A 20,367-nucleotide genomic window follows, 5' to 3' on the forward strand; every position below is an offset into this window, starting at 1 on the left:
TCTTTAAAACTGGCTGTTCTTATCAGCTTGTAGTTTTCTTTTTCTCTGCTTATGTGATCATAGACTCCACCTGTCTCGGGTAGGCAACTCTTCCTAATCACTGTGACGTTTCCATTGTTTTCTTCGCCATTTCAGTCACTTCGACGTCTAAACTACAACTACCTTCATTCGTCGCTATTAAACACCAAATAGGTGGACAACATATTTAAACTCACCTGATTGGACTGGAAAGAGATCATTTACGAAGAAATTCACTGAGATTTACGTAGAATTGGTTTTGCAGAATACAGAATAGAGGTAATACGATAAATAAAATCTTCTTCAACAAAGATTTCAACTATGTGCTTTGGAAGTACATTTGAATAAATGTAATTGCACTTGTAGTCGTTGTAGTATATTGCATTGTTACGTGTTCAGTTATTTTAATTAATTAATTTGCATCAATTATAATACTATATATTTTTTTTCATTCATAAAATAACATTAAATTTTATGTATTTTTTAATTTCTTTCAATTTTCAATTTGAAACACTATTTTATATGTAATTCATTTGTTGAAAAGAATTTATATTACAGAACTTTTTATTAGAAAACTTCTTCTATATTGTTTTTTGATAATATAGTATTATAAGACGGTTTAGGAAATTACAATACTGAACATGATTTATATTTATTTGTTATAAATTGTCTTACCAATTATATTTTCTATTTTTTTCTAGTAAGAAAAATGATTTTATCAAACTATTTGATTTTATATGATTTTTTAAAAATATAATTTATATTAAAAAAATAGTTAAAATTTTATAATTTAAATTCAACAATCTTCATAATTGAAAATCAAATATATTTCACCTAAAAGATTATAAAAGAATAAATGTCCAAATGTTTATTAACTAGATATATTAAATATCTCCTACTTATCAATTGATGTGATTAGCTTAAGGGACTTTCTAATTGGGATTTGAACCATAGTCTCCAGTGAGAAATCATTCCTTCAACCAACTAAGCTAAACCAATTGAAAATGATCATATCTTTTTAAAAAATTAAAAAAAAACTAATTGTCCATATGATATCTGAAAATAAACCAAGAATGCGAAAGAAAAATACAGAACAGCAAAAATGCATAAACATAGAGTTTATCGTGGTTCACCACAAATGTGGCTATGTCCACACTAAGAGCAGAGGAATTATATTAATGAGAAAAACCAATTGAGTTTACAATACATGCGATCAACATTTATAGATCACAAATGATCAGTTGAAGAGACAAAATAAATGGAGGGAAAAACACAAGTGTCTGTTGGCCTTCACAATTCAACAAATCTCCCACTTGAAGACAATAAATACACTAGCTGATCATTCATTCCCCTGCTCTACATGCTAACTTACTTCTTTTTAACAAGGCCAAGAGAAGTCCTGGCACATTCGAACTTCTCCTTGGCAACAACCTTCATCAACATGTCTGCCAGATTGATCTTGGTATCAATTTTGGCAACCTTCAGTTTTCCTTCTGCTACCACATAACGAACATAGTGAACATGCTTGTCAATATGTTTGGAGCGTCGCTGAGAGGAATGATTGTGAACCATAAAAATTGCACTCTAACTATCTGAAAATAAAACATAATCATCTTGTTGCCAATGTAAATCGCTGAATAAGCGTTGCAACCAAATCATCTCTCTAGCCCCTTCAGAAAGAGCCAAGTATTTGGCTTTAGCAGAATAAAGTGCAACACAATGTTGTAGTCTTGAGGCCCAACTAATGGCAGCCCCAACAAATGTGAAAGCATAACCAGTAGTAGACCTGCACTTTTCTTGTTCTCTGGGAAGATCTCTGAGTCACTGAATCCTTGCAGCTGAGTATGATTTCTACCAAAACATAATGCATAATCAGAAGTACCCTTGAGATACCACAATATCCATTTCACTGCTTCCCAATGAGGTTTCCCAGGATTGCTCATGTATCTACTAACTACTCCCACTGCATGAGCAATGTCGGGACATGTAGAAACCATAGCGTACATTAAGCTACCAACCACTGATTTATAAGGAAAATTTATCATAAAATCCTTCTCATCTTGTGTTTTGGGACACAATTCAAAACTGAGGTGGAAATGAGGAGCAAGAGGAATACGAACGTGTTTAGCTTCAGCCATGCTAAACTGTTCTACAACTTTATCAATGTATGATTTTTGTGACAAAGTCAACATCTTTTTCTGTCCATCTCTTGCAATAGTCATCCCAAGAATCTTTTTGGCTGCCCCTAAATCTTTCATGGAAAACCAAGAAGCTAACTCTTTCTTTAGCTTGCTGATTATTTGAGGAGAAGTACCAGCAACTAGCATGTCGTCAACATAAAGTAACAGAATAACAAACTCACCACTAGGAAGTCTTTTATAGTAGACACAAGGATTTGATTCACATCAAGTGAAGTTATGCTCAGCCATGAACTAATCAAACTTAATATACCATTGTCTTGGAGCTTGCTTAAGCCCACACAAACTCTGTTTCAGCCAACAATAGAGATGTTCTTTCCCCTTTTGAGCAAACCCTTCAGGTTGTTCCATGTACAATTCTTCATTGATGTCACCATGTAGAAAAGCTATCTTGACATCAAGCTATTTGAGCTCAAGATCCCAAATGGCTACCAATCCCAAAACTGCTCGGATTGTAGTCATTCAAACAATAGGTGAGAAAATCTCTTCAAAATCTAACCCCTTTTTCTGAGCATATCCTTTGACAACTAATCGAGCACGGTACCTTTTTCTTCCACCATCTTCTTCTTTCACCTTATATACCCAACGATTTTTCAGAGGTTTTCGATTGGGTGGAAGTGGAACTAAGTTCCATGTTTTATTTTTTTTAAGAGAGTTCATCTCTTCTTTCATTGCAATCATCCACTGATTTTTAGCAGTACTTTCACAGGCAACTCTGAAATTAGCTAGCTGTAGTTGATCAGAGATTAATATCTCAGGGTCTGCCTCTTCAGAATAAAGGAGCTCATAATCTAAATACTTTGTAGGCATCTTCCTCTGCCTTGTAGATCGCCTTAAGTCTAGATTATCTTGCTCATTCTGAGAATTATTTCTTATTAATTCATAATCACTGCCAGTTGAAGATGTGGGAGTTCTCTGTTGAATGTGATGAGTAGATGTATTCATCAAATCACCCAAATTTTTCTGTGTATTGTTGGCTGCTCCAATATTATGAAGTCTGGAATGACTCAAATTAGAGTCTCCTATCATTTTAGTGGTCCTTATACAGTGTTCTGCACAATTCTTATCATATATTGGAGGAGTTGTAGCTAATTTGTCACCTAACGGGCAGTGACTATCACTACCACGATGGCTCTGTTTGTGCACGCAGCTTGTGGAAGATGGAGTAAATTCATACATGTCGTGCTCTGTATTCTGTGGACTATGCAAATTTCCAAAGATTTTTCCTACACCTTGCGCATCATGACTGTGACCATTGAAGCCAACGTTATAATCCCTCCATGAATAAGAGGGTCCATTGATGGCTCCCTGTTCTTGACCGGAAGGACAAAAAACTTGTCTCATCTTCTGTGTGGATGAAATACCTCCAGACTCGTAGAAATCTTGCTCAATGTCATGAGAAACATCATAACCAGTGACTCCTCTTTCATCGGTGATTGGTTTGCTGTTAAAATTGTTTTCCAATAGCCTGCGTGGATAATCATTACAATTTTGCATCCCGTGTTCCTCAAACTCTTGATGTTTGTCTTGAGAATGAGAACTAAAATTGCTAATGTGGTGAGAAAAAATGTGACTGGGAGGTTGAAGACTGCATTGAGGAGGACGTGGATATGTGGTGTCAATCCTCTGCAAATCATGGTGCTCAAAATTGGAGTCCCCAATCCTTTGAGCAGAGCACACACCTTGCTCATTACCATGAGTCAAAGCATCATTCCTCCTGCATGGGAGAGTGGACCACGACCTAGCATGAGTTTCCTTGTATGTGTCATCACCATTGAGCTCTTCCTATCTTCTTACAACAACAATTTCACTAGAAAACTATCCCAAATGACCAAAATAATCAGAGGTTCCCCTTATTTCATGCTCTGTCTGTCGTGATGATGGCAGAGTATGAGAAGAAGATTGTGAATGACTGCTAACACCAGGAAATGGAGCCAAAAAAGAGGTAGGAGTAGACACTATAGGCTGAGACTGTGGATTGAATGACAAGTTATTCTCATTTAAATAAGACACAGGAATAAAATCTTCAACTATTCTTTCCTGTGGTGCTGATTGAAGTGCCGAAAACTTTGTCTCATTAAATACCACATCTCAACTCCTTACAATCTTCTTTGCAATAGGATCCCATAATCAAAATCCATACTGATCTTCACCATAACCCAAGAAGATACATTCTTGTGATTTTGAATCCAGCTTGCTCCTTTTTTCTTTAGAGAATTGAAAAAATGCTTGACACCAGTACACTCGAAGATGTGAGTAGGAAATCCTTCTACCCAGCCATTCCTCCTCTGGAATTCCAAAGTCCAAATGAGATGAAGGACTTTGATTAATCAAGTATACTGCTGTATTGCAGGCTTCCCCCCAGAATTCTTTGCCTAAACTGGCATTAGATTGCATACATCAAACTTTCTCAAGTATAGTTCGATTTAATCTTTCCACTACCCCATTTTCTTGAGGGGTGTATGGCATAACTTTCACCCGTCGAATACCATGATCTGCACAAAAGTTATCAAACTCCAAGGAACAAAATTCACCTCCATTATCTGATTTTAAACATTTAATTTTGTGCCTGCTCTGATTTTCAACAAGAGCTTAAAAAATTTTGAATTTGGAGAAAACTTTAGACTTTCTAGACATAATATAAACCCAAACCTTTCTAGTACAATTATCAAGAAAGGAAACAAAGAAATTTGCGCCTCCATGGGAGGTTACCTCTGTTGGACCAAAGACATCTGAGTGCACCAACTCCAATGGTGTCGTCTTCTTGTCATGACCATGCTTCAAAAAACTAACACATTTTTGTTTCCCATGAAGACAATGTTCGCAAAATTCTAACTCTGCTGATTGGAGACCCAAAAGTTGCTCTCTATTAAGCATAACCTGTAGGCCCATCTTGCTCATGTGGTCTAATATTTTATGCCAAAGTGCAGCATTGTTGTCCGCAGCAGTCATCGCAGCTCCCACCTCATCATAAGTTTCTACAACATATAGATTGCCAACTTTATCCCCTTTGGCAATAATCATGGAACCCTTGGTAATTTTCCATGTGTCCGTGAGGAGTGTAAGAAAACCTTGAGCATATAATTGACTAACTGAAATCAAATTTCTTTTTAATTTGGGAACATACCTCACGTCTTGAAGCAATAATTGAGCGCCTCCTTTAATTGATAACAAAATACCCCCCTTTCCTATGATTTCACAAGGCTTGTTATCACCCAAAAAAACATTCCCAAATTTACCTTCCTTGTAGTTTGTGAAGGCTTCGCTGCAAGAAGATGCATGAAATGAAGCCCCAAAGTCAATTACCCATGAATTCGAAGTTGTTTCACTTGACGCAAGAACCAAAACACCATCATTGGGATCATGAATTATGTTTTCTCCGCTGTCCAAAACTTTTTCTTGAGTTCTTTTATATTTTCTGCAATCCTGTTTGACATGACTAGGATTTCCACAAAACCAACAACCATTTTGTCTACCGCGGGACTGCGACCTTCTAGTTGATTTTGATCTTCAGTTGTTGTTATTATTTCTGCCTCTATGCTGAGTTCTTCCTCTATTTTCCCTACTGACCATTGTTAGTGCATCGCCGGATGAAGACTCTTTATTGGTTCTCCTCATGTCTTCACTAAGCAACATTGAGGCTACCTCATCATAGACTAGCTTGTTTTTTCCAGTTACGAAAGTGCTAATTGCTGTTACCACACCATCCCAGCTATCCGGTAAGGAACATAACAAGATTACCACCTTATTTTTGTCATCTTGAGGCATACCAATGGAGTGTGCTTGAGATAAAGAGTATTTAACTCATTTATGTGATTCGACATTGATGTTCCTTCCTTCATCTTCAATTTGTAAAGCTTCTTCATGATGAAAATTTTGTTTGTAGCAGATGTCGTTTGATACATGCTATGAAGTTTATCCCATACGTCCTTTGTTGACATTTCATTGTTGACATTGAACAACACATTTGGAGATAGCGAAAGTAAAATCTCTGCCATTGCCTTCTCATCAGTTTTAGTCCAATCTTCATCTAACATGGTGGTAGGCTTCTTTTCTTTACCTTCAATAGCTATTGCAAGATTGTGCTTGACCAAAAGTGATCGCATTTGTACTTTTCACAAACTGAAATTCTTCCCCAAGAATTTCTACACTCCTTTTTCCTCCATGACTTCGAAATTCGGTCACTGAAATTGATTACAACTCTGATACCAATTGAAAATAAACCAAGAATACGAAAGAAAAATACAGAACAAAAAAAATGCATAAACATAGAGTTTATCGTGGTTCACCACAAATGTAGCTACGTCCACATTGAGAGCACCAGAATTATATTAATGAGAAAAACCAATTGAGTTTACAATACATGCGATCAACATTTATAGATGACAAATGATCAGCTAAAGAGACAAAATAAATGGAGGGAAAAACACAAGTGTCTATTGGCCTTCACAATTCAACAATATCTTATAAGGCTAATGTAGAAAAAGTTCCAAAAGTTGAGTTTAAGATTAATGAATAAAATAAATATCCTTTATTAAGATGAAATGGTATTTTAATTTTTAAATTTTATTAATATGTATAATGAAGTACATGAGGGCAATTACATATTGTTCAAAATTTACTGCTAAAGATTCAATAATCAGTTAAAGTGGAAATGTTAAAGCCACTAATTTACACCACCATATTGTATTTGACATTTACATACATATCATAGGGTATAGAAAACTAGAGATTCAGATTTTAATAGACAGTAAATGGTGCTCAGATAGTTTCTGATGTCTAAAATATGGTGGTATAGAAGGTGTCCCAAATTGGACACAAAAGCCTACAAAGAAAGCACTATAATAAGTATAAAAATATGCAATAATGATGTCTAGATAGTTAGTTTAACTCTAGTGCAAACTTGCAATCTAGTACTATGCAAGCAACCCTCAAATCCCTTGGGAAATTTAATTCAACCATACTATTTTTCCACAAACTGAGATGCAAGACTCGAAACATCTCCATTCATTAAATCCCATGCGAGTTTAAATAGATGGAATTAGAAATGTTTCTCTAGTACCTCTGAAGAAATATTTTAGATAAATCTTCATCCTCTTCATAGTTTCTTGGCCTGCATGCTAAGCTCACATTCTCTAAGCTCAAGTAGAATAAACATTTTTTTTTCACTGCACCCTCATCTAACCATTCTCAAAGACTTGGCATATTTATTTGAAAACCAGTTTTGTAACTAGTAAAATAGGAGCAGATGATATGTCAACCGCATCTCCGTATTCCTCAATTTTAAGAATGTACCTTATAATGCGCAAAACCTCGTGTGTTTTACTGAGGTTAGAGGCAGTAGAACTTGAGGCTCTACCATTTTTATAGTTCATTCGGTATTGAACTTGACCTTTTTGTATTATGGTAATTCTAGCTCAAATTTAATCATATTTGAAACATTCCACTCTATTTTTAATTAAAATGAGGGTACAGAACTCTGAGTGCAAGAAGATTCTCAAATTGAGATTGTGGAGGATGGATAGGTTAGGTAGCCAATTAACTACTCTATTTCCTTTCGTTTAGCAATGGTATATTTGAACCTTCTATTTCTGGTAATAGTCTTCAAACTTCATTTAGAATATACTCTTATCTTCTAATTATAGTCCCTTTTATAAATCAGGGTAGTGGTTAAAGTGTGGGATTCTCCTTCAATAGGGAGATTCCTCACATTTAGTAAATAGGTTAGTTTTATGCTTTCCAACAAGGTACTAGCCTTAGTTATTTTGTTCATGTCATCTATTATTGAAGTTGATTACAAGGCCATTGTTTTTTTTAAACGAAATAACTCACTCTCGACTTACCTAGGTTTACTTTCCAACATAGGTGGATGATTAATTTAACAGAACCCTCTTAAAGAGGAATCCATTTAATATTTATTCTAATAATTATTTTAGAACTTACTTAGGTTTCCCTTTGAACATACATGGATGATTAATTTAACAGAACCCTCTTAAGGAGGAATCCATTTAACATTTACTCTAATAATTATTTTTCTTGTTTTACAAGTCATGACACCATCAAAGAGAGTGTAGATGAAGGGCCATTTTTCTCTAGAAATAAAAAGAATCATTTTAGATATGACTAAAGAGATGGAATTTAGCCTCCATGTATAGGAGACAAGACCTGCAAGGCAGCTAAATTCCTGCCTAAGGCTGGAAGAATCACAGTCCTTTGAATAATAATTTATAACATTAATAATAATTTGGTGATGTACCAAAGCATAAAATGTCATTTCCTATCATGGAACTTAAGATCATTTGAAATGCAACCACTTAAAAAATAAAGCTGCTAACCTAACTCATTTTAGTTTTACTTGAAATGTTACTTGATCTTTGAAGAGACCAATATGAAGGTAGTTTTTCTCTAATTACAATTTTAGATATCTGGAATTCTGAAGTAATTTCTATAACATGTTTTCTTCAAAGATTTTTGATGAGAATCCAGTTCTACTTTGTGGAAAGTAAAGTGCAATTTTAGTCCACATAAAAGTGTGAAACATCTTTCAACTTCTGCTTCTTGCAGAGTGAATATTTTATCAACTAAACCTAAAATAGCGATGAGAACATTAACCTTGTATTGAGGGGCTGCTAGGTACATTGCCAAGATCTTCACCTAGAGGTGTCATTGTTGAGTCATTAATTTCATCTATCACAAGTTTCATGGTCAAGCTGTTAGAAGTAGTCAAACCCATGTGGCTGGTTAGTTACAACAAAATTGCCAGTCTGTCATACTTCCAGCCATTGACTGTTAGTGTTGTCAAAATAATACCAGATCCTCTGCAATGTATGAGGAAGTTAGTTTATTTTCAACATGAATTCAGGGAAGCTCTTTATTTTCAACATGAATTCAGGGAAGCTCTACAAACCTATAGGTGTTGGAAGTCTCTATAAATAGAGAGAAATTGTAACACATTGTGTGCAGTCAGATTAATGAAATAATTTTTTTATCTGCTATCACCATGTTTCTTTATAGTTTTAATTTTCAATATGGTATCAGAGCCTAGTTTAGCCAGGTTCAGCTTCAGCTAGAGATTCATTTAGAAGTTCAGTTAGAAATATTGCTAGAGAGTTTTGTTGAAGGAAAATATATTGCAAGAAATGGTGTGTTTGCAATTTTGGGCTGTGATTTTTAAGAAGCTATTTTTTTAAATGTGATTTAGAAGATATGTTGTTGTCAAATGAAAAGAAAGGTTGATCATTGAAGTCAATGTTTGCAATGTGAAGATCAAAATAGTGATGGTTGTAGCAAGAGGTGCACTATCGGTTGTACCCGACACCTCAAAAGTTTTTACTATATTGATGAACCATGTATTTGAAAAATATTCCTAGAGAACTAGCGAGCACAGCGTCTGGGTACCCATGTGACTTGGTAGATGGATTATTTTTCATATGGACTCAATATTAGTATGCTAGAGAAAAGTTTAGAGTTGGTTTACCTATCATTGGATCAATAGTTTTATGAAGTTTGAAGGGTTTGTCGTAATCCAAAACCACTTGTTTAAGTAAATCTATTGAATGGTTTGTGGTAAGCCAAAACCACTTATTTAGGTGAAAAACCTAAAAGTCTCGAAGGGTATGTGGTAAACCAAAACCACTTGTTTGGGTGAAAGATCCTACAACATTTTTTTTCCGAAGAGTTTGTGGTAAGCTAAAACCACTTAACAAGAAAAATGAATTTTCTATGTTGTAAATGGGTACCTCAAAAGGCTTAATGCCGAGACCTATCATGTTTAAATTTCTTATTGTAATTTCTCCCACTGAAAGAGTCTTTAGTGGTAGAAATTAAGGGAGGATGTTAGAAGTAGTCAAACCCATGTGGCTGGTTAGTTACAACAAAACTACCAGTCTGTCATACTTCCAGCCATTGATTGTTAGTGCTGTCAAAATAATACCAGATCCTCTGTAATATATGAGAAAGTTAGTTTATTTTCAACATGAATTCGGGGAAGCTCTACAAACCTATAGGTGTTAGGATGTTAGAAGTAGTCAAACCCATGTGGTTGGTTAGTTACAACAAAACTGCCAGTCTGTCATACTTCCAGCCATTGACTGTTAGTGCTGTCAAAATAATACCAGATCCTCTACAATGTATGAGGAAGTTAGTTTATTTTCAACATGAATTTAGGGAAGCTCTACAAACTTATAGGTGTTGGAAGTCTCTATAAATAGAGAGAAATTGTAACACATTGTGTGTAGTCAGATTAATGAAATAATTTTGTTATCTGCTGTCACCATGTTTCTTTATAGTTTTAATTTTCAATACAAGCCACACAAAATTATTAGATTTGTGCACATTACTTGTTAGATAAATAATAAACGAAATAAACGAAAACCTATCTCATACAAACCTAATTTACAGGAACCTTAAACCAAAATCTTTTTAATAATAAAAAATACAGTGATAAACTAAACATGCTTTCTTCTGACCTTTTACTTGTCTTCTTCTAACTAGGTGTCCGATGCAATCTTCTTAGAATCTAGAAAATCTTGTGTAACGCTGACCCTTTGTTGTCTTCGACTTTCCCATAAGAATTGTTGTCCCGAGTATCAAGATCCACAACCAATGTCTGATTTGGGTGAAGATTATGAAATTTGTTTACAATGATCAGATGTATTCTAAGGTGTTCTTAACAATCTTGTAGCTGAAAGGGATCAGAGCACACATGTTATCAATCAGTGTTTTTAGTAAAAAGGGCAGAAATTCTACCCTGATAATTACTCGTTATTAGAAAGTATATCAACAGAAGCTGTGGAAAATAACACCAAAAACAATAGATAATCATCTGTAGGACGGCAAAATATAAAACTCAATTTAAGCTCATCATATTAAAAGAGAGAGAGTTAAACATAGAATATTAAGCATCTGCGGCAATGATTGCTGAGTTTTGAAGCCTATAGACATCAGTGCAATTCAAAACATTTTGACATTCTGTTTAATTTGTAGTATGGGTAACCAAAACAGATACAATCATTGGAGTAAACAACAAATGCTTCTTTGAAAGCTTTCTAACCCTTAGTCCATTCTCGAACAAGCCCATAAAGAAATTGTGTGCAAGGGCATTCCTTTCCACCCTATACACATAGCACACCCATTCTGGTCAATGGTAAAACGTTCAGCATTAACATTATTCTTGAGCAAGAGTCTTGCTTGATACCAAGCCTGATAGCTGAATTGCTTTTCTGTAAATCCCGCCCGAGAGAAGCAAGACCTCCATATATCAATTTTACGGTTCCTTACCCTCCTTTCCTCCCCCTCACAGGCTATCATAATTTTTAATCCCTTTCCCCAACAGACTGATTCAAATTTGACCCTTTTCAAATCATTTCTGTCTGGCAGCACAGCCTCTAAACAATCAAAGTGAGCGCTGTAAAAGAAAAGCACCTCAATGAACCGTTCAGGAAAAAGTGGGGAGTTATGCTCCCCTTCTACTTCCGAGATCACCAAGATGTTGGGTTCTAATTTCTTGATAACATCAACAGTATTTCCAAGAAGAGTACGGTCATATAACAATGTTCTGAAAACAGTGGGAGCATTCACAGCCACGAACTCACCTGCTTTAACATTAAATAAGGCCTCATTAATCTCATCAAACTTTGAAATCTTGATTGAGCTGTACGAAAACGGAATGGCCAAAGATTTAGCAAACTCCTTAAGTCTTCTTCCGCTTTCTTCAAGCTCATCGGAAATTATGCCAATAGCTGTGATCTTGAGACGCTTAATGGGAAAAGAAGAAGATCTTACAGAGAGAGACCGAATCAATGCCGTCCATTGGCATCCAGTTCAAATTGCCAAATCAATTACATGAATTCTCTTGTCATTGTGAAAAATCAAACTATTTTACTCACTGATTATTAATCTTCTATCATAAATGATTATTAAACTGCTGAAAACAAATTCTCAGCTAATATTGAAAAATAACACAACTGCAATTTCACTTATAATACGGAAAGAAACGAACAACACAATGAACACAATATTTTCGGACAAATTGTCCCTGGAAAAATCCCTAAGGGAAAATCAGTTCTATAGATAAGGAATTATATTAAACTTCAGCAAATCAAGAGATACAAAATTCCTTGCCTCTCACTGGCAGAACTCCAACAATCTCCTAATTTCTCCCGCTGATATTCCCCACCGCTATCTCCACGCTAACACTGTGCCCTTGCTAACGCTGCAAGACTGTTTGCTAACACTACAAACGTTTCTCCCAAAACTTCATATCCAAATGACCCAATGACCCCTTTGTATACTACTCCTATTGGTAAACCAACGATCGAGATTAAATCAAACCAACGGCTGAGATTAAGACAACTTGATAGCCAATAATAGAATTGGTTGCAAGGTGTCCAAAAGGGAATCTTTAAAATTAGTAAATAATAACCATTTATTAATTCTTGGCAAGTGGACAAACAACTGTCCAAACCACCCATAAATACAAATGCTATTCATAGATAAGGACGAACAACTGTCCAAGCTACCCATAAATACTATTGCTTTTTTCGGGTCAGAAATAATAGCTGTCCCACTAACAATAATTAACACTCCCTTTTAGCGAGGAAGCTGTTCTGCATAACACTCATCTTATCTCTGAAGAAGATAAATTTGGCCTTTCCCAAAGCCTTCTTCAGAATGTCTACTACCTGCTCATCTGTAGGTATGTATTGTAGTCGAACAACTCCCCTTTGTACACAATCTCTGATGAAGTGATATATGATATCTATATGTTTAAATCTATCATGAAACATTGGATTCTCAAACAACTTGATGCAACTCTGATTGTCACAATGTATCACAGTAGTCTCAACCTTCTGACCAAAAAAGGCTACTAACAACTTTCGAAGCCATATAGCTTCACATGTCGCCATGCTAGCTGCTATGTATTCTGCTTCTGCTAAACTTAGAGCCACAAACTTCTACTTCCTGCTAAACCAAGATACAACTCCTGATCCCAAGCTGAAACAACACCCTGAAGTTCTCCTTTTGTCTGTTGTACTTCCTGCCCAATCTATGTTAGTATAGCCTATTAACCTAATACCTTCACCTCAAACATATCTGATCCCATACTCGACTGTACCATGCAGGTAACATAGCACATGCTTAGCCGCTATCTAATGCATTCTCTTTGGTTCAACCATGAACTGACTAAGAGAGTTAACTGCAAATACTATATCTGGTCTAGTGTTGACCAAATACATGAGTGAACCAACCAGCTGTCTATATAAAGTGGGATCTACATCTTTCTCCTTAGATGTATCTAGCTTCCTCCAATTTGTGATCATGGGTGTAGACATGGCTTTGCAATCCTCCATCCCGAATTTCTTCAAGATTTCAATGCAATATTTCCCTTGACCAAGGAAAATCTCCCCATCTGTCTGCCACACTTCCATGCCTAGAAAGTAGTGCATAAGTCCTAAATGCTTCATCTCGAACTCTTCTGCAAGGTTCCTCTTGCAATCCACTATGAGCCCTAGTGAACCTGTAAGAAATAGATCGTCCACATAAAGAACAAGAATGAGAATCTCACCCCTAACCATCAAGTAGTAGAGGTTAGCATCTGCTTCACTCTTCACAAAGCCCATTTTCTACAAGTATGTATCAATGCACTCATACCATGCTCTAGGAGCCTGCTTGAGTCCATATAATGCTTTCTTCAATCTGCACACATGGGTCTCTTTGTTGTGCGCTACAAAGCCTTCTGGTTGTTCTATGTATACCTCCTCCTTTAACTCACCATTAAGAAATGCTATCTTGACATCCATTTGATGGATTTGCCATCCCATCTGTGCTGCAAGTGAGATTACAGCTCGTATAGAAGTATACCTGGCAACTGGAGCAAATGTCTCCTCATAGTCTATTCCCTCCTTCTGAGAGAACACCTTTTCCACAAACCTAGCATTGTATTTATTGATGCTACCATCTGCACTGTGCTTTATCTTATAGATCCAGCGTGATCCAACTATAATCCTATCTGTTAGTCTAGGTACTACCTCCCACACATTATTCTGTATTATTGAAAAATATTTTTCAACCATAGTATCTCGCCATACTTGATGTTCTGCAGCTTCTTAATAGCTAGAAGGCTCACTATCTACCAACTGACTAACTAATGCCACATAGTCATTGAACTTGGCTGGTTGTCTTCACTATCTAGTACTCTTCCTAGGAGCTCCCACAAACTCCTGAGTATCCCTTTGTGTATATAGAACCACATGATTCCTGCTACCAACTGTAGAGGATGAAATGTCAACCTCTAAGTCTTCTAGATGCATTTTCTATTGCACCTATTGCTCCATACTCTGTGAATCTTCACTAACTGAGTCTACATTCGTATTGGTAACTGTACTTGAGCTTTGCTGCCCTTGACTTGGTCTTGGAGCTTCTGTTGGCTGCTCACTCTGATCATCTGCTGGCAAATCTCTAGATCTCCTGAATGCCTTGTCCTCCATGAACTTGACATCCCATTTGACAATAATTCTTTTAGTCCTCGGAATGAAAATCCTATATGCCTTTGAGGTCTCACTGTACCCAACAAAGTACCCCCTCTCTGCAGTCTGATCTAACTTTGTACGTGTATCTCCAAGAATATGACAATATTCCAAACTCTCGAATATCCTTAAGTGACTAACATCTGCCTTCTTCCCTATGAAAGCCTCCTCTGGTGTCATCTTCCCTAGCACCTTGTGTGGAACTCTATTCTGATTGTAGACTATTATATTACACGCCTCTGCCCATAAGTAATGGGGCATGTCCTGGTCATGTAGCATAGCTCTTGCTACCTCCAATATAGAACAGTTCTTCCTCTCAACAACTCGATTCTACTGTGGATTGTAAGGAACTGTCCATTCTCTCTTGATTCCTTCTCTGGTGCAGAACTCCTGGAAGACATTTCCTTTGTACTCGCCTCCATTGTCTAACTAAAGAACCTTTATCTTCTTTCCTATCGAGTTCTCCACAAGAGCCTTAAACTCTTGGAATCGACTGAAAACCTCATCCTTAGTCTTCAAGAAGTATATCCAGGTCTTTCTAGAGAAATTTTTAGTAAAAGCAACATAGTACTCATATCCTCTCAGAGATTTGATCGATATTGGTCCACAAACATCTGAATGTACTAGATCAAGAACACCCTTAGATCTGGTGTCACTCCTTGGAAAAGATGCTTTCGCAAACTTCCCCAACACACATCCGTTACATACATCGTCATGCTCTATGCTCAGCTCTGGAACACCTATCACGGTCTCACAAAGCAATCTAAATGCTCCATGATGAATATGGCCCATCCTCCTATGCCATAGCTCTCCAAGATCTCTAAGATTACTGTTGCTCATAAGTTCTTTAGGAGCATCAAACTGCAATCTATAAAGGCGACCACTCCTAACTCCAATAGTTATGGGTGATTTCCAATCCTTGTGCTTAATCAACACATGTGTCCCTCTAAAGAGTACATTATACCCCCTATCCTGAAGAACAAATACAGAAATCAAATTCATACCTAAGCCTGGCACATATAACACATCATAAAGTGGAATTATCTTTCCATTCTCCCTCTGAAACTGAATAGTCCCTTTCCCAAGAGGGTTGAGTTTGGACAAGTTTCCCATAGAAATCTGGATGTTGGTGTCCTCCTCCTTGTAACTGGAGAAGTACTCTCTAACTCTTGTCATATGAAATGATGCCCCACTATCTATATACCAAACACACTGTGAGGTTGAGCTAACCATACAAGCTATGAGTGCAAACTCATCTTCCATTCTACTGGAGAGTTCTTCTGCACTTGCTGAAGGTGCCACCTGCTTCTTACCCTTCTTCCTCTCTAAGAAATCACTAACATAGTGGCCAAACTCATGACATCCAAAGCACTTGACCTTAGAAAGGTCCTTCTTCTTCTTTTTACTTTGTGAATTTGATCCTTTGCTAGATCCCTTCTTTGCTTTCCCTTTACCCGCTAGGGCAACGTTCTCTTGTTCCACCTCATTTTTCTGACTCTTGTTGGCCCCATTGACAAGACTTAGTTTAAACTCCTCCTGAGTGAAATCAGTCCATAGTTGATCTCCACTTGGTAAAGTATCTCATCCACTAGAAACTTGAACAAAGACACTCCATTGTTTAGTAAACCCATTTAGGGCTATTCTCACTAGCTCATCATCACTAGGGCTATCTCCAATAGCTGCTAACTCATCCTTGACAATTCTGAGCCTGGTGAGGTAACTTGTGATGTCTTCTCCCTGATTTATTCGAGTATTCTTTAGCTTCTCTCTGAGAATCAACTTCCTGTTGGTGGTAGCATTTTCGTACAGATTTAGAATGGCATCCCACATCTTCTTTGCTGTATCTAGCTCCGAGATATGTGGAACAATATGATCCTTGACACCATCAAGGATAATCCTCCTCACTTTGGCATCGTCCTTCCTATATGCTGCAAGCTATGTTGCATCTGTTGGTATAGGTACACCACTAGTAGCATAATCCTTGATACCATTCTCTTCCAACAATAAAAAAATTCTGGCCTTCTAGACACAAAAATTTGAGGCACCATCCAATCTATCTTGATCTCTCAAACCAGTTGAAGCCATCTCAAGGGTTTAAAGCAATAATAAATCTAAAGAGATCAAAATTTCTTTCCTACGGCAAAACTCTTCTACCCTTAACAATGCTCTGATACCATGTGAAAAATCAAACTATTGCAGTCACTGATTATTAATCTTCTATCATAAATGATTATTAAACTATTGAAAACAAATTCCTAGCTAATATTGAAAAATAACACAACTGCAATTTCACTTATAATATGGAAAGAAATGAACAACACAATGAACACAATATTTTTGAACAAATTGTCCCTGGAAAACCCCTAAGGGAAAACCAGTTCTATAGATGAGGAATTATATTAAACTTCAGCAAATCAAGAGATACAAAATTTCTTGCCTCTCATTGGCAGAACTCCAACAACCTCCTAATTTCTCCCACTGATATTCCCCACTACTATCTCCATGCTAGCACTGTGCCCTTGCTAACACTGCAAGACTGTTTGCTAACACTACAAATGTTTCTCCCAAAACTTCATATCCAAATGACCTAATGACCCCTTTTTATACTACTGTTGGTAAACGAACGACCGAGATTAAATCAAACCAACGGCTGAGATTAAGACAACTCGACAGCCAATAATAGAATTGGTTGCAAGGTGTCCAAAATGGAATCTCTAAAATTAGTAAATAATAACCATTTACTAATTCTTGGCAAGTGGAAAAACAGCTATCCAAACCACTCATAAATACAAATTCTATTCATAGATAAGGACGAATAGCTCTCCAAGCTACCCATAAATAAAACTGCTATTTTCGGGTCATAAATAACAGTTGTCCAACTAACAATAATTAACAGTCATCCCTCACGGCATCAATGATAGCTTGGATGGCCGTGAATTGTAGCACTTTACCAAAGGGAAGTACTGTAGTGCAGAGAGCAAGTAAATAATAGAGCTCCCCTTTTGCGTAATCAACAGCTATTTTGTTTCTCTTGCTTGGCTGACTGCATTTGTGGCGTTCGATCCTCTCTTGGAAGGCTTCAAAAAAGTAATAACAGAGCCTCTCTTTTGGATTTCCCAACTGTGAAGAGAAATTCTTGCATTGTTTGAGCAGACAGGAGGCTTCTTCATATCACTTGTCGCTTACCATCTCTACCGAGGACAAAAGAAGATGAAACAATTCAACCCCATTCTGCTCTTCCATAGGCAGGGTTGCAATGGCGAAAGAGGAGTTCATATTGAATCTGTCATCAACATACGCACAGACATACCGAGTTCCCGCCAATTTAATGATGTCCTCAGATGAAAAGTCATTGCCATGTCTATAAGTTATCGGCATGGAAAGTTCATGACTACTGATGATATTTGGTGTTGATGGCAATTCCTCAAACTGGCCAAACAAATTTTGAGTATCCATCTTTTGATACAGATGATATGCTGGACAGTGTAGCAGAGCAGGGACATTTTCCTCCTCAAGTGGGTTGTCAAGGGAATTGTCCGATACAGATAAAAATGGAGTTATGTCCTATTCAATATTCATCTTTTAAGATATCCTTGTAATCTATCAGAGGCACTATGAAATGTGCTTTTTAACTCTCTTGTCCGAATAATATTGAATCCAACCCAAAAGGGTTTTCCAAGTTTTTCATTGTTTCCAAATAAGTACGTACAAATACCATATCTGAAATCTTCAACCTTACCTCGAACGTTCTTGTTCAATGTAATATCACCGTTGAAAATGTCCTAAATTTGTTGAAATCAATGTATCGTGTAGTCTTATTGTGTGAAGATCATTTTTTTCAAATTTTGTGAAAAGAAATTTGGGTGGAATTATATATAAGGGTATGTTTGTTTGTTGGCATAGGAATAGAAAATTAAAATGGAAAATTAGCATAAGAATAGAAATGTGGAATGGAAAGGAAAAGAGCAATCCCATTCTTGTTTAGTTAACCTTGTATTTGATTGGGAATATGTTACTCCCTTGTTTGGTTGTATGAAAATGGAATAGGAATAAGGTAAGTTTTGTATTTTTAAAAATAGATATAATAAAAAAAAAAACATAAATTTTTTTTTTAAAATTTAAAATTTGGAAAAAAAATTTAAAATTTATTTTAAAATAATATTTTTTTAAAAATCAGAAAAAAATTATTTTATTTTTTAAAAAAAGTTAACAAAAAAAAAAAAAAATCAGATTTGGAATAGGAATGGCCCATTCCAATAACAACTATTTTTTGGAATGGGCATATGCTCGTTTTAGGGGCAAAATTGGAATATGTTTGCATATTCCCTATTCCAATTTGAGATACCAAATAGAGAATACATTTCCTCTTCCTATTTTCCTATTCCTATTCTAGCAAACAAATGGGCCCTAAGTGCAATAATATTTCCTACCCTACATCAAATGAGAAAATAAATGAAAAAAAAAAAAAAAAAAATTGATAATAAACTTACTAAATTAAAATTGAACTGGCCCTTAACAAAATAAACTAGTGATCGCACCTTTGGGTGCAATGGGTACGGGTATGCCGAAGTGTACCTTTATTTTAAAGAATAAAATGGTAGCCACTTGTAATTTTATTTGGCTATGAAAATTTCATTGTTGTTTGTGAACTAGCATAGTTGCGAGCATAGATGGTACCATTGCAATCATAAATACATCTTTATGGTAGATATGTACAATGTATTTATAAAAGTTATGTATGTTATTTGTTTTCTGCAAGTGTCCTTCATTGCAACAAATCTGTATAGGAAAACAAGGTAGGTAGTTAGTTCATTGAGAAGAGAACTGTAGCATAATATGGTATTATAAAATATAAAATTTGTGCAACAAAACTTTAGATTCCCATTGTTTTCATAAAATATGCTTCATATAATGATAATAAAGAAATAGTAATGTTTGTGATTAATGAGCAAATTATATCATTATAGCTAAATGAATACATAGTCAAAGCTGTTGTGGTTGAAATGTATCAAAATTGTGAAAAGATAGCAAGAAGACAAAAATGTTTGTGAATAAAATGCTTCATGTAATGATAAGCAAAATAAAGACTCTTGTATCACAAAAAATCATATAATTGTTAGTTTTAGGTAGCTTGGATAGTTTTTCATCCTTATGTGGTTAATTAGCAAGTATTTGTTGATTAATTGACTCCTTCTATAAGCAACTAGTAACCTATTGTTAGGTTGTTTTAATCGAGAAGCAACTTGTAACTTCTTGGTTAGATTGTCTTGATAAAGAAGTAGTTAGGAACCTCTTGGTTAGGTAGTATAAAAGGTAGGTCAAGGGAAGCATTTGGAGAACAAGAGAACAACAAGAAGAAGTAGAAGCATTTGTAGTGTTAGCAAATGAGTTTACAGTGATAGCAAAAAGTCTTACAGTGTTAGCAAGGGCACAATGATAGCATTGGGGATAGCAGTGGGGAATATCTGTAGGAGAAATTAGGAGTTTGTCTAAATTCTGCTAGTGAGAGGCAAGGAATTTTGTATCTTTTAATTTACTAAAATTAATATATTTTTCATCTACAGAATTGGGTTTTCCTTAGGGATTTTTCACGAGACAATTTGTTCAAAAATATTGTATTCATT

The 20,367-nt window shown here is 35.9% G+C and overlaps 1 protein-coding gene and 1 pseudogene across 1 annotated transcript; both read right to left on the bottom strand.

Annotated features, from left to right (window-relative positions):
* Positions 1-1,055: 1,055 nt before the first annotated feature.
* LOC149561225 (uncharacterized) lies at positions 1,056-5,240 on the bottom strand. The gene is made up of 5 exons (XM_089827770.1): positions 4,929-5,240; positions 2,918-4,001; positions 1,805-2,338; positions 1,391-1,511; positions 1,056-1,074 (listed from the first exon to the last, which is right to left on the bottom strand). Exons 1-5 carry the CDS (start codon positions 5,238-5,240, stop codon positions 1,056-1,058), a joined length of 2,070 nt encoding a protein of 689 aa, XP_089683896.1.
* A 6,030-nt stretch (positions 5,241-11,270) lies between these two features.
* Positions 11,271-20,367, bottom strand: part of LOC149561226 (GRAS family protein RAM1-like) — a 107,854-nt pseudogene continuing 98,757 nt past the window's right edge.

Source organism: Cupressus sempervirens, chromosome 4 (genome assembly GCF_028749045.1).
Source record: "Cupressus sempervirens isolate cs-2001-9-10 chromosome 4, ASM2874904v1, whole genome shotgun sequence".
In the NCBI taxonomy this organism is placed as follows: domain Eukaryota; kingdom Viridiplantae; phylum Streptophyta; class Pinopsida; order Cupressales; family Cupressaceae; genus Cupressus; species Cupressus sempervirens.

Bases quoted from the DNA above. Each gene is read 5' to 3' on its own strand.
- LOC149561225 (XM_089827770.1), bottom strand. From the start codon at position 5,240: ATGATTATTGCCAAAGGGGATAAAGTTGGCAATCTATATGTTGTAGAA. The intron at 4,002-4,928 runs GTAACCTCCCAT...GTAAGAAGATAG, and splicing joins ATGTCTTTGGTCCAACAGAG to GAAGAGCTCAATGGTGATGA. The intron at 1,512-1,804 runs GTCTACTACTGG...ATGTGGTAGCAG, and splicing joins AGAGAACAAGAAAAGTGCAG to AAGGAAAACTGAAGGTTGCC.